This window comes from Chlorella variabilis (assembly GCF_000147415.1).
Source record: "Chlorella variabilis unplaced genomic scaffold CHLNCscaffold_23, whole genome shotgun sequence".
In the NCBI taxonomy this organism is placed as follows: Eukaryota; Viridiplantae; Chlorophyta; class Trebouxiophyceae; order Chlorellales; family Chlorellaceae; genus Chlorella; species Chlorella variabilis.
In genome coordinates, this window is record NW_005435065.1 from 370,222 (window position 1) to 384,300 (window position 14,079).

General features: G+C 58.8%; 3 protein-coding genes across 3 annotated transcripts; all 3 read left to right on the forward strand.

Annotated features, from left to right (window-relative positions):
• Positions 1-340: 340 nt before the first annotated feature.
• Positions 341-7,141, forward strand: CHLNCDRAFT_56318 (hypothetical protein; the record flags this gene model as incomplete). Its single annotated transcript, XM_005844275.1, has 21 exons — positions 341-646; positions 829-924; positions 1,039-1,257; positions 1,512-1,684; positions 1,820-1,931; positions 2,064-2,388; positions 2,554-2,699; positions 2,850-3,030; positions 3,171-3,315; positions 3,444-3,585; positions 3,845-4,073; positions 4,237-4,300; positions 4,431-4,588; positions 4,720-4,904; positions 5,087-5,319; positions 5,468-5,610; positions 5,732-5,866; positions 6,006-6,132; positions 6,264-6,395; positions 6,589-6,774; positions 6,900-7,141. Exons 1-21 carry the CDS (start codon positions 552-554, stop codon positions 7,139-7,141), a joined length of 3,468 nt encoding a protein of 1,155 aa, XP_005844337.1. The 5' UTR covers positions 341-551.
• A 1,006-nt stretch (positions 7,142-8,147) lies between these two features.
• Positions 8,148-10,092, forward strand: CHLNCDRAFT_139108 (hypothetical protein; the record flags this gene model as incomplete). The annotated part of the gene is made up of 5 exons (XM_005844276.1): positions 8,148-8,288; positions 9,229-9,381; positions 9,489-9,694; positions 9,812-9,860; positions 9,970-10,092. The coding sequence occupies 5 exons, from the start codon at positions 8,148-8,150 to the stop codon at positions 10,090-10,092; spliced, it is 672 nt and encodes a 223-aa protein (XP_005844338.1).
• A 1,087-nt stretch (positions 10,093-11,179) lies between these two features.
• Positions 11,180-13,055, forward strand: CHLNCDRAFT_139109 (hypothetical protein; the record flags this gene model as incomplete). Its single annotated transcript, XM_005844277.1, has 5 exons — positions 11,180-11,320; positions 12,192-12,344; positions 12,452-12,657; positions 12,775-12,823; positions 12,933-13,055. The coding sequence occupies 5 exons, from the start codon at positions 11,180-11,182 to the stop codon at positions 13,053-13,055; spliced, it is 672 nt and encodes a 223-aa protein (XP_005844339.1).
• Between the last annotated feature and the right edge of the window lie 1,024 nt (positions 13,056-14,079).

Sequence of the window (14,079 nt, forward strand, 5' to 3'; positions counted from 1 at the left end):
CCGCCGCCGCCAGCCGCCGCTTGGCTGTTGCACCGCCTCCCTGCTGGTGGCGCAACCCTGCCGACACAAACGCTGCTGGCGCTTTCCTCAACGCCCCTGCTGGTTCACTGCTTCGGTCGGTTGGTGCTCACAGCTCTCTCCCAGGTGCATGCGTGTTGCGCGGGCCAACCGACTAACAGCAGGACCCCTAGATCTCGCTGGTGCCTAAACGCTGTATGGGCCTTGAGGCGCAGGCCCCCTCTACATAGAGCAGCGTGCGGGAAGAAACGGTGAATATGTGAAGAGCTCTTCTCTGTGCTGAACCCCTCTCCGTGCTCCATCCATAACCTCAGATGTAATTGGGGTGACGCCCGCGACAGTGTCATCTGCCTTGTGGCAGGGCTTGGGCGTGCTGCATCCGCTCCTGGCAACGTTCAAAGCAAATCATTATCAGCACGTGTGCAGGCGGCGGTCGTCGAGACAGCCCGTAGTGGCGCTGGTGCCGGCAGCGGCGGTGGCAGCGGCGGCGCCGCCACACGGCCAGGTTGACGTCACCTGCAGAGGGCCCAGCCATGTCGGCAGGGGATGCCGGGCTGGTGAACCAGAAGTATGCGCTGTTGCCGGCGTTTCTGCAAGCCAAGGGCCTCATCCGGCAGCACGTGTCCAGGTGAGGTGCAGCAGTTCCAGGTCCGTCGCAGAGCTGACTGGCTGGTGGACACTCTGTCCCAAACCTCTGATCACCTGTCGGCAATCCTGCTGCCTTGCGCACTCCCTCCTCTCCTCTTCCTGATGATGCCCTGGCGCCCTTCTGTGCCCATCGCCTGCCTGCCTGTGTGCCGCCGCGTGCAGCTTCAATCACTTCATCGCCAGCGATTTGCTGAAGATCATCAAGGCCAAGGGCAACGAGCGCGTCACCTGTGATGCTGACCCTAACTTTTACCTCAGGCGCGTGCAGCCAGCGCGCAGCGGGCTGCGCTGAGCTGTTGCCCTTGGGCTGGTTTGCACATGCATATCAGCGGTTTGCACCATATACCCAGTTGTGCTGCTGCCCTTCCGCAGGTACACCAACATCTATGTGGGACGGCCCAGCCTGGAAGAGGACTACATCCAGACGGAGCTGACGCCCAACCAGTGCCGCCTGCGCGACCAGACCTACTCGGCGCCCATCAGTGTGGATGTGGAGTACACGAGGGGCAAGGAGGTGGTGATCCGCAAGGGCAAGAGCGGTGCCGGCGCCATCCTCATTGGCCGCATGCCCATCATGCTGCGCAGCGACAGGTGCGGCAGCGGGGCAGGGTTGACGGGAGTCCGGATGGGAGGTGGAGGCCGGCAGCAGCGATTGGGAGGAAGTTAGGGAACGCAACCGCAGGGCAGGGCAGGCTTGATGTGCTCGGATCGTCATCGGCACCGCAAAGGGTCCCTTGTCTTGGTGTGTGTGTGTGGTGGTTTATTTGATCAGGCGGCCCAAGCGTTCTGGTCTGCCCATGGCGCCGACCCATGCCCTGCCCTCTCCGCATGCCCCGCTGGCGCAGGTGCGTGCTGACCGGGAAGAGTGAGGAGGAGCTGGCTTGGGTGGGGGAGTGCCCCCTGGACCCAGGGGGCTACTTTGTGGTCAAGGGCACCGAGAAGGTCATCCTCATCCAGGAGCAGCTGTCCAAGAACCGCATCATCATTGACACAGGCACGCCTGCGCTCGCCGCCCGGCGTCTCCACCATGGTGTAGCCTGGCATTGGGGGGCGTTCTCACATTCCAAGTGGCAAAGCCCAGCCCAGCTAGCCCACCCCTGGCCCCCCGGCTACCGACTGACAGAGGCGTTGCTTTGTCGCCTGGCGGGTGCAGATAGCCACGGCGCCGTCGTCGCCTCGGTCACCTCCTCTACCCATGAGCGCAAGTCCAAGACGAACATTGTCAGCAAGCACAACCGCCTGATGCTGAAGCACAATGCCTTCACGTAAGCCGAGAGGCGGGGTATTGGATGCATGCCGGGGCGGTGCATCAGCTCAGCCGCGGCTCGTGCATTTGTCAAGTGGTCTAGCAGGTGCCACATCTGGCTGATGTGGCCGCGAGGCTCCTGGTGCCGCAGGGAGGATGTGAACATTGTGATTGTGATGCGGGCGATGGGGGTGGAGAGCGATGAGGAGGTGCTGCAGCTCGTGGGCACGGAGGGCCCGTTTGCCTCGTTGCTGACGCCCACACTGCAGCACTGCAAGGAGGAGGGAGTCTACACCCGGCAGCAGGCGCTGGACTACCTGGCGGGCAAGGTCAAGGGCAGCGGCAGGCCGGCGAGCCCCGCTGGCGGCGGCGGCTTTACGCGGCGCACGCGGTCGCGGGTAGATGAGGCACGCGACATCCTTGCGAATGTGGTGCTGTGCCATGTGCCGGTGGTGCAGTTTGACTACCAGCAAAAGGTGTGGCACTGCCCTGGTACTGTTTGTGTGTGGCTGATGGAACGCGCTCTGTTCTGCTGCCTGCCGGCCTCCCCCCTCGCCCTGCTTTGAGCTTTCCGCCAAGCAACCACACACAGCGGCCGTGCTTTTGCCCCTGACCCCCCTTCCGCCGCCCGACGCCCTCAGGTGACGTATATTGCAGTCATGGTGCGGCGCATGCTGTATGCCAAGCTGGACCCCTCCTTCATCGACGATCGAGATTACTACGGCAACAAGCGGCTGGAGCTGGCGGGCGGCCTGCTGGCGCTGCTGTTTGAGGACCTGTTCAAGCGGTGCGTTCCGGGGCTGGCCTGGCCAGGGCAGGGTGGTGTGCGGCGGTGGGGGTGTTGGGATGCCAGGGTTGCTTTCAGTTCACTTGCCTTGCCTGCTTGCCAGCAGCCCCCACCCTCCGCTCCCACCCTGCCCCTGCTCCTCCCCTGCAGCATGAACGCTGACCTGAAGCGCCAGGCAGACAGCTCGCTGAGCAAGGCGAACCGCGCCACGCAGTTTGACATTGCCAAATGCATCCGCACCGACACCATCACCTTTGGCCTGGAGCACGCCATCTCCTCCGGCAACTGGACCATCAAGCGCTTCCGCATGGAGCGCAAGGGCGTGACGCAGGTGGGGGTCCCGGGATCAGGCCCCCGGGAGCCACATGGGCAGGAGCACATGCTGCTGATGGCCTTGCCAGCCTGATGCAGGGCTGGCCGGTTCGGTCATCAGATGTCTGGGGCGTGTGGCGTGGCCTCACCTGTGTGCAGGTGCTGTCCCGCCTTTCGTTCATCAGCGCGGTGGGCATGATGACACGCATCACCTCGCAGTTTGAGAAGACGCGCAAGGTGTCGGGGCCGCGCGCATTGCAGCCGTCGCAGTGGGGCATGCTGTGCCCCGCCGACACGCCGGAAGGTGGGGTGCTGCGGGTGCATGCACACTGGTTGCGCACCTTCAAACAACTGGTTGCACTGGTCGTGCTGGTTGCGCTGCCTGCACATCGCTGGTGCACCCTCCGACTATGTCTTTTCTGTGTGTGCCAGGCGAGAGCTGCGGGCTGGTGAAGAACCTTGCACTGATGACGCATGTGACGACGGATGAGGAGGAGGCGCCTATTGCGCGGCTGGCGCACATCATGGGTGTGGAGCCTGCCTCTCTTGTCAACCAGTCTGAGCTGCGAGAGCGGTGAGTGACGGAGCGGTAGGGCAGCATGGGGATGGTCGACAAGGGAGGGCAGGACGATGGAAGGCAGCCAGGGTCAAAGTTGCCGGGATACCTTGTTGTGTGGAAAGCTGCAGCATATGATGCACCTTGATGCTCAGTAGAGTAGGGCAGGCAGGCGTGACGGTGACGTGATGTCAGCCCTGCAACCATCCCGCCACTTCTGCGCGCGCCTCACCTACATTTACACCTACACACCACCTGCTTTGTGCCTGGCACGCAGGGGTTGCGCGCTGGTGTTCCTCAACGGCAACATCCTGGGCGTGCATCGCCGCCCCAAGTACTTTGTGCGCTCCTTCCGGGAGATGCGGCGCCGCGGCCGCGTGGGCGAGTTTGTCAGCGTGTACATGCAGCACGACACGGTGCAGATTGCCAGCGATGGCGGCCGCGTGTGCCGCCCGCTCATCATCTGCGACCGCGGCGTGCCGCGCGTCAAAGACGAGCACCTGCAGGTGGGGCGGGGCGGCGCAAGGATTGGGAGGGGGATGCATGCAAATGAGAACTGGTGGTTTGTTCATCGCATGTGACTGGCTCGTGTTCCACATTCTCAGTTGTGTTTTGGCCAGGGTTCGACAAATCTGAAGTGTGAAGGAGACTTGCCCCTTTGTGATGCAGCTGCTGCGCATGGGCAAATGGAATTTCAATAGCTTCCTGCACTCTGGCTTGCTGGAATACCTAGGTGGGTGGGGTGCCGAGATGTGCAGTGGCGTCCCCATGTAATCCGCCGCACTCAGCGCAAGCCCAGCTGCCCACCAAAACCTCAACCTGCCTCCTGCCTGCTTGGCCCTGGTCTGGATGGCGTGATGCAGATGTGAACGAAGAGAACAACTCATTAGTTGCCCTCTACGAGGCCGACTGCGGCCCGCGCGTCACCCACTTAGAGATCGAGCCCTTCACCATCCTGGGCGTTGTTGCCGGCCTTATCCCATTTCCGCATCACAACCAGTCGCCGCGCAACACGTACCAGGTCGGTTGGCATCTGCCGTGTGCCGCCGCCCCTATGAGTTGCACAGCTGTAGCAGCGTTTGAATGGTTGCCTGAAGGCAGCCGCGACATGACACTCAAAGCCTACGACCCACCCCCTCCCTCGCTGTGCAGTGTGCCATGGGCAAGCAGGCCATGGGCAATGTGGCATTCAACCAGCTCAACCGCATGGACACGCTACTCTACCTGCTGTGCTACCCGCAGCGGCCGCTGCTGACCACGAAGACCATTGAGTTGGTGGGCTTTGACCGGCTGGGCGCAGGGCAGAATGCCACAGTAGCTGTCATGTCCTACTCTGGGTGAGCGGCACTGGGATGGGTGGCCTACTAGCGAGCCTGCCAGCACAGCTACCGGCAGGTGCCGGCTACAGGTGGAAGGACCTTGGAAAAACAGCTTTTGACAACTGTTTTTTACATCACCTGCTGGTTGGGATGCATGTGTCACCTCACATTTGCTCGCCTTCCATGCCTCCATGCCGTAGGTATGACATTGAGGATGCCATTGTGATGAACCGAGCCAGCCTGGACCGCGGCTTTGGGCGGTGCATCGTGCTGCGCAAGTACGGCACCTCGTTGAAGAAGTATGCCAACCGCACGCAGGACCGCATCGTGCTGCCCGCGGCGGCGGTGGGGCCTGCCAGTGCGCCCCGCCCCGCCAAGTTCCGGGTGCTGGACCGCGACGGCATCGCGGCGGCGGGGGAGGTGCTGACGCAGGGTGAGAAGGGGAGGCATGGCATGATCCGGTGGGCGTGGCATGGTGCACGTTGCCGTGCCGGCGCAGGCTGCGCTGGGATGCATGAGCGCTGGTTAGTGTGTGCTGTGCTGCTGTCACCCTGCTGCGCTGCGCTGTGCCCTCCCTGCAGGCGAGATCCTGGTGAACAAGCAGATGCCCACCAACACGCGCGACCCTGTGTCCAACCCGGCAGCCATGCCGGATACCTTCTACCGCAATGCGCCTGTCTCCTGGAAGGGGTACACCGGCGGCGAGAAGTGTGTGGTGGACAAGGTGGGATGTCATGCAGCTGGGCTTCTCAATTTGGTGACCTAACCGGGCCAGCTCCCCCTTCTGTTTTGTTGGAATGTGCTGATATTCTTCCCTGACCGGCCTGCTTGTCGTGTTACCGCAGGTGTTGCTAACCAGTAACGATGACTGTTCCTGTGTTGTCAAGGTGCTGGTGCGGCACACACGGCGGCCGGAGCTCGGAGACAAGTTCAGCAGCAGGCATGGGCAGAAGGGGGTGGTGGGCTCCATTTGGAGCCAGGTGAGGCAGGGCAGTGGGTGGAGAGATTGTGCGGCTCATACATCCAAATGCCTGTCTCTTGTGCTGCTATTGCTCCTGCCCCGCCCACCAGCCTGGACATCTCCTTCTGGTGCTTTGCTCGCCTGTCCGCAACCTGCAGTCGGACATGCCATTTAGTGAGCGCGGCCTGGTGCCAGACCTCATCATGAACCCACACGGATTCCCATCCCGCATGACGGTGGGCAAGATGATTGAGCTGCTGGGCTCCAAGGCTGCCGTGTGCACAGGTGAGCTGCGCCCACGTGCACATGCCTGGCTGGCAAGACTGGGACAAACTTCAGGCGTGACCATGAAGCGTGTTGGGCTACCCTAACCCCGGCATGCCTTCCAGCCTAGCCCTCTCTTCCAACTTGTGCAGGGCGCTTCCACTACGGCACCGCCTTTGGCGAGCCTGCCGGGCTGGCAGACAAAGTGGAGAGCATCAGCCAGGAGCTGGTGGAGGCAGGGTACAGCTACAGCGGCAAGGACTTCCTGCACAGCGGCATCACGGGTGGGTGCGCCGCTGGTCGACTTGGCTGGTGCCATTTGCAGGCATCGTGTGGATGCCCCAGGCGGCTGACAGCCCTCACAGGCATCCAGCAACTGGGTCTGCCTATCTCCGCTTGCCATGTAATGGCGTTTTGCCCTTCTTGTGATGCCCGACCCGCCCTGCTGCCCGGCATGCCGTGTTGTGTGTGCCGCAGGCGAGGCATTAGAGGCTCACATTTTCATGGGGCCAGTGTACTACCAGAAGCTCAAGCACATGGTGCTTGACAAGATGCATGCACGCGCACGCGGCCCACGCGTGGTGCTCACACGTCAGCCCACCGAGGGCCGCAGCCGCGATGGCGGGCTGCGCCTGGGAGAGATGGAGCGTGACTGCCTGATTGGTGAGCGGCGACTGCAGATGCCAAGGGTTGATGGGGCCGGATTGAGCATGTGGCAGCGATACGTCCAGGCCAAACATGTGTGCCTTGGCCCACGGTCTCCCACCTCCCTCCTCTCCGGTCTGCAGGGTATGGCGCCTCCATGCTGCTGCTGGAGCGGCTGATGATCAGCAGTGACCAGTTTGAGGTGCAGGTGTGCACGCACTGTGGACTGATGGGGTACAAGCGCCACGATGGCCTGGCGGTGTGCCCCTTGCTCCGCTCCCCCGAGCACATCGCGTCGCTGCGGATCCCCTACGCCGCCAAGCTGCTGTTCCAAGAGCTTCAATCCATGAACATCGTTCCAAAGCTGCTGCTCGCCGAGGCTTGAACTGTGTTGCTGTCGGCCGGCATCTGTGAACTTGTAAGGATTCTGGGACTCCTGTCCAAGGTTCGGACACGCAGACCGTACTGCGAGGTGTACCGCAATGCGGACGTCTGAAACTCTCTCGCATCACACCCCAGCACTCACTCGCCCTCTCAATTCCGAACGCCCCAGGCGCCAGCGGCAGAACGAAGCCAGACACCCGGCGCCTATCTCAAATGCAGCAGCGACCATTTGTTTTGGCCTAAGATGGGGGCCCTTCAGCAGCAGGGTGCGGGACAAGGCACAGGCTTGCGGTTCCCACACAAGGCCTTGCTCCTCACTTCAGGTCGGTTCCGCCACACTGTCACTGGTCACGGTGTTAGCTGGGGCGAGCTGCATTGCGAGGGTCGCGGCCGCTATTTTCGATCGCGGCCGCTATTTGAGTCCAGTTGGTGCCAACCGCCGCCCACCTGCCGCCAGCGGCGTGGCGTGGCCCTGCCCTATCGAGCACTTTGCCTGACCATTCGCAGGGCTGTTTCTGGTTTGGGGTCTCTACACGGGCACTCTGCCATCCGCGCCTAGCCAGCATGTGACTCCCGCCATCTGTCAGGGGCAGGCAGTAACGCAGGTAGGCCGGGTGGTTCACTTGTATGCTTTGTATCCATGTCTGTTTTTGCTGCTCAAAGTCAACTCATGCACAGCCAAGAATAACCACAGAAATGCTTATACATATGCTTCTTCGGATCAACGTTTTGCAGGCCCCATTGCCGCCACCCTGGCATGCGGTGCGCGACTGCAAGATTTACATCCTCGATCTCTCTGCAGATGTGGCCCCTGCGCTGGGAATACCTCAGTGTGACATCAGTGACCCAAAGGTTGGTATAGTGCAACTGTGAGGCTGAGATGGGCTGTTCATCTGTCGTGGGTTGTAATGGAGCCTGCCACACCAGCTCAGTTGTTGTTTCCATGCATTCACCTGCAGGTGTGGCCGCTTGCCGAGCCGGGGGAGCTGCCATGGAGCATACAGCACATGGAGTCGATGCAGCACATGCACTACCAGTATGCTGGGCAGTACTGGCTGACACAGGCGCTCAGAAATGCCAGCGGCGTGCTGACTGACAACATTGACGAGGCGTGCCTGGTCTGGGTGGACACATACTGCTATCAGCAGGTCAGCTCATTATGCCCAGGGCGACTTGTTGGTGCTGCTGGGAAAGCACACCCTGTGCCCTCACGTTTGGAGGTCCATAGTGAACCGTGTTGCTTTTCCCGCTCGCTTGTGCAGTGGTGGTGGATCCAGAAAGCCATTAAGTTTCGATCGGATTGGCTCAAGGGTTATACTCATAACGAAAGCCACGTATCCAACATTTACGCCCAAGCACTTGATTATGCCACCACCTCTGAGCAGTTTCAGGTGCACAGTCGAACAAGTCCATAACCAGCTGGACGTGTTGGTGACAAGATGATGCATCCATTCCATGCGTTTTTTTGCGGTGCAGAAACATCAGGGGCGCGATTACGTCTTTCAAGTACCCATACGAGATGCAAAACCGGGCGCGCCATTTAGAAAACTGTGCAGCACAATGGTGCACTCTCACACCCTCATCCCAGAAAAGTCAGAAACCTGCCACACCAAGCGGCCAAAACTAGCTCTGCGGGAGACACAAATAGTGCCCTATTGTACAGGCAAGAACATTGCATGTACCTTTGCAGGAAGGCGGATGTGCTGCCTGGCCAGAATGAGGGATGCCGTGCTAGGCAATTCCAACCTGGTTTCAATTTGTTTTGCATGTATGCATCAGACTATTTAAAAGGCAGCCTGGTCTTGTCCCCGCAACCTTTCGCCCACCTGGTCCTTAGTTTTGAATCGTGCCTGCAGTGGCCGATGTGGGGGATTTGGCAGCTCCCATTGTGGGATCTCAGAGACCAACATTTCTTTACATGACTGCCTCATGCATAAGAAGAAACAACAATTGTGGCAAATTCATGCGATATTCCGCAGCTGTCGCTTTCAACAACACTGCACCCGACGTCCAGGTTAGGAACCAGCGCCTTCCTCGCGTGGTACCATCGTTGTCATTAAATCCAATATTTGTCCTTGTGTGTTGCAGGTCTTATGCACAAACCTTCCTGTCAAGGTTTCCAAGTCGTACTCAGAAGTACAGCTGGAGATGCGGAAATCTGTCTTTTGTCTGCTTCCCCCGGGCGACACCGCCAGCAGCAACCGCCTGACGGAGACCATTCTGTCCGGCTGCATCCCTGTGGTGCGCGGCACTACGCTTGATTGCATGTTTCAGAGACATGAGGGTTGGGGATGATTCTCGCCGCCACTGACCAATGCGTGCTTCATGCTTTCCGCTGTGTTCTGCAGTTCATTGGGCCGCCGTGGCATGAGATGCCTTTCCACCGTGGCGAGGTTGATTGGGCCTCCATGGCGGTGTTCCTCAACATTACGGAGGCCAGCTGGCTGGAGAGTCCTGACTGTCAGTTCAAACAGCAGAAGTGGTATCAATCTGCGGATGTTGGGTTTGCAACGGTTTCTGTTCCAGACCTGCCAGCGGCATATGAGTACCTGCGGTGAGTTGCGTCGCAGCGCCGTGTGTTTTAGGTGCATGTGCGGTATCTGCCAGCCTGTGTGCGTTTGAACAGGCAGGGAGGGATTTTATGAAGAGGGGTCTGGCTGTTGGGTTGCAGGACAATGCCCAAGGATGCTTTGGAGCGCCACCAAGCGGCGCTACAGCGGGTAATTGTGTGTTGTGCTGCACTTTTTCGAAGCTCAGAGGCACTGCCCTGGTCTGGTTGCGCCCTGCATCCACTCGGTCCCCAAGCCACCTCGCAGTTGTGTCCTGCAGGAGAGGCCCAAATTTTTCTACGGCACCGCTCCGGGCCGGCAGTTCTCAGCGCTGGCAGATGTCGTCTTTGGCAACCTCATCGCATACGGTCTGCGGTTGAAGGCCGGGGAGTACACAGCATGACCTGAGGCATTTGTTTTGCTTTCCCTGTTTCATTTATGACAATGCAACGATACCAGGACGGTTGCCACCTTTTACCAGACGGACGAGAGACATGCCCGGATTGCAGTGGAGATTACTAATGCAGTGTAATCTCCTCCCGTCTGCGACGCTCAGACCAAACTGTACTGCAGAGTTTTCCCCGTCAGAAGGAAGTGTAAAATCCCTCTACTTTTACAACTACCATGCTCTCTGGGTGTCCTCTTGATTTTGGCAAACAAACTGCTGCGCACAAAACGCGCCACAAACCGCGCAGAAATGCAAATCCGCGCGGGAGTTTGTCCGTTTGCCTAGATGGATGCCCTTCAGCAACGAGGACAACGCACAGGCCTCAGGCGGCCACACAAGGCCTTGCTCCTCACTTCAGGTCGGTTCCGCCACACTGTCACTGGTCACGGTGTTAGCTGGGGCGAGCTGCATTGCGAGGGTCGCGGCCGCTATTTTCGATCGCGGCCGCTATTTGAGTCCAGTTGGTGCCAACCGCCGCCCACCTGCCGCCAGCGGCGTGGCGTGGCCCTGCCCTATCGAGCACTTTGCCTGACCATTCGCAGGGCTGTTTCTGGTTTGGGGTCTCTACACGGGCACTCTGCCATCCGCGCCTAGCCAGCATGTGACTCCCGCCATCTGTCAGGGGCAGGCAGTAACGCAGGTAGGCCGGGTGGTTCACTTGTATGCTTTGTATCCATGTCTGTTTTTGCTGCTCAAAGTCAACTCATGCACAGCCAAGAATAACCACAGAAATGCTTATACATATGCTTCTTCGGATCAACGTTTTGCAGGCCCCATTGCCGCCACCCTGGCATGCGGTGCGCGACTGCAAGATTTACATCCTCGATCTCTCTGCAGATGTGGCCCCTGCGCTGGGAATACCTCAGTGTGACATCAGTGACCCAAAGGTTGGTATAGTGCAACTGTGAGGCTGAGATGGGCTGTTCATCTGTCGTGGGTTGTAATGGAGCCTGCCACACCAGCTCAGTTGTTGTTTCCATGCATTCACCTGCAGGTGTGGCCTCTTGCTGAGCCGGGGGAGCTGCCATGGAGCTTGCAGCGCATGGAGTCGATGCAGCACATGCACTACCAGTATGCTGGGCAGTACTGGCTGACACAGGCGCTCAGAAATGCCAGCGGCGTGCTGACTGACAACATTGACGAGGCGTGCCTGGTCTGGGTGGACACATACTGCTATCAGCAGGTCAGCTCATTATGCCCAGGGCGACTTGTTGGTGCTGCTGGGGAACCTGAGCACACCTCATTTAAATCGAGTTGGAGCGTGCTGGACTGCTTGTTCTCCTGCTCTCTTTGTGCAGTGGTGGATTATCCAGAGAGCTATCAGGAAGCGCGACTTGCCGGGTTACCATCAGAGTGAAATTGATGTTCAACGAGTGTACAATCAAGCGCTCAAGCACATTGCAACCTCTGAGCACTTTCAGGTTCGTTGATCAGTTGCAAGCGCTCCCACGCACCCAGAAACCCTTACTCCTTACTATGCTGTAGATGTCGATGCCCACTGCAGAGGCGCCAAGGGCGTGGATACATCTTCTACATCCCCAATAAGGACCCCAGGGCTGGGGCCCCATTTGCAAGATTGTGCAGTGACCTGTTGCTGTCTTACTTTTTGATTCGCGAGAAATCAGAATGTTGCCGCAACAGGGCAAAGATACAGCTGCGCGAGACACAAATTTTGCCTTACTGCACAGGTGAGAGACATGTGGTGGTGAGGGTGGGTGTACTGCATCTGATGCACGGAGATCTTGCGGATCCCAAGGGCTGCCTCAACGACACGAGCCAGATATGTTGCTGTGCTTGAATGCCAATACCCTCACCCTCCCTGCAGTGGCCAACGTGGATTTGGCAGCTCCCATTGTGGGATCTCAGAGACCGACATTTCTTTTCATGACTGCCTCATGCATAAGAAGAAACAACAATTGTGGCAAATTCATGCGATATTCCGCAGCTGTCGCTTTCAACAACACTGCACCCGACGTCCAGGTTAGGAACCAGCGCCTTCCTCGCGTGGTACCATCGTTGTCATTAAATCCAATATTTGTCCTTGTGTGTTGCAGGTCTTATGCACAAACCTTCCTGTCAAGGTTTCCAAGTCGTACTCAGAAGTACAGCTGGAGATGCGGAAATCTGTCTTTTGTCTGCTTCCCCCGGGCGACACCGCCAGCAGCAACCGCCTGACGGAGACCATTCTGTCCGGCTGCATCCCTGTGGTGCGCGGCACTACGCTTGATTGCATGTTTCAGAGACATGAGGGTTGGGGATGATTCTCGCCGCCACTGACCAATGCGTGCTTCATGCTTTCCGCTGTGTTCTGCAGTTCATTGGGCCGCCGTGGCATGAGATGCCTTTCCACCGTGGCGAGGTTGATTGGGCCTCCATGGCGGTGTTCCTCAACATTACGGAGGCCAGCTGGCTGGAGAGTCCTGACTGTCAGTTCAAACAGCAGAAGTGGTATCAATCTGCGGATGTTGGGTTTGCAACGGTTTCTGTTCCAGACCTGCCAGCGGCATATGAGTACCTGCGGTGAGTTGCGTCGCAGCGCCGTGTGTTTTAGGTGCATGTGCGGTATCTGCCAGCCTGTGTGCGTTTGAACAGGCAGGGAGGGATTTTATGAAGAGGGGTCTGGCTGTTGGGTTGCAGGACAATGCCCAAGGATGCTTTGGAGCGCCACCAAGCGGCGCTACAGCGGGTAATTGTGTGTTGTGCTGCACTTTTTCGAAGCTCAGAGGCACTGCCCTGGTCTGGTTGCGCCCTGCATCCACTCGGTCCCCAAGCCACCTCGCAGTTGTGTCCTGCAGGAGAGGCCCAAATTTTTCTACGGCACCGCTCCGGGCCGGCAGTTCTCAGCGCTGGCAGATGTCGTCTTTGGCAACCTCATCGCATACGGTCTGCGGTTGAAGGCCGGGGAGTACACAGCATGACCTGAGGCATTTGTTTTGCTTTCCCTGTTTCATTTATGACAATGCAACGATACCAGGACGGTTGCCACCTTTTACCAGACGGACGAGAGACATGCCCGGATTGCAGTGGAGATTACTAATGCAGTGTAATCTCCTCCCGTCTGCGACGCTCAGACCAAACTGTACTGCAGAGTTTTCCCCGTCAGAAGGAAGTGTAAAATCCCTCTACTTTTACAACTACCATGCTCTCTGGGTGTCCTCTTGATTTTGGCAAACAAACTGCTGCGCACAAAACGCGCCACAAACCGCGCAGAAATGCAAATCCGCGCGGGAGTTTGTCCGTTTGCCTAGATGGATGCCCTTCAGCAACGAGGACAACGCACAGGCCTCAGGCGGCCACACAAGGCCTTGCTCCTCACTTCAGGTCGGTTCCGCCACACTGTCACTGGTCACGGTGTTAGCTGGGGCGAGCTGCATTGCGAGGGTCGCGGCCGCTATTTTCGATCGCGGCCGCTATTTGAGTCCAGTTGGTGCCAACCGCCGCCCACCTGCCGCCAGCGGCGTGGCGTGGCCCTGCCCTATCGAGCACTTTGCCTGACCATTCGCAGGGCTGTTTCTGGTTTGGGGTCTCTACACGGGCACTCTGCCATCCGCGCCTAGCCAGCATGTGACTCCCGCCATCTGTCAGGGGCAGGCAGTAACGCAGGTAGGCCGGGTGGTTCACTTGTATGCTTTGTATCCATGTCTGTTTTTGCTGCTCAAAGTCAACTCATGCACAGCCAAGAATAACCACAGAAATGCTTATACATATGCTTCTTCGGATCAACGTTTTGCAGGCCCCATTCATGCGGTGCGCGACTGCAAGATTTACATCCTCGATCTCTCTGCAGATGTGGCCCCTGCGCTGGGAATACCTCAGTGTGACATCAATGACCCAAAGGTTGGTATAGTGCAACTGTGAGGCTGAGATGGGCTGTTCATCTGTCGTGGGTTGTAATGGAGCCTGCCACACCAGCTCAGTTGTTGTTTCCATGCATTCACCTGC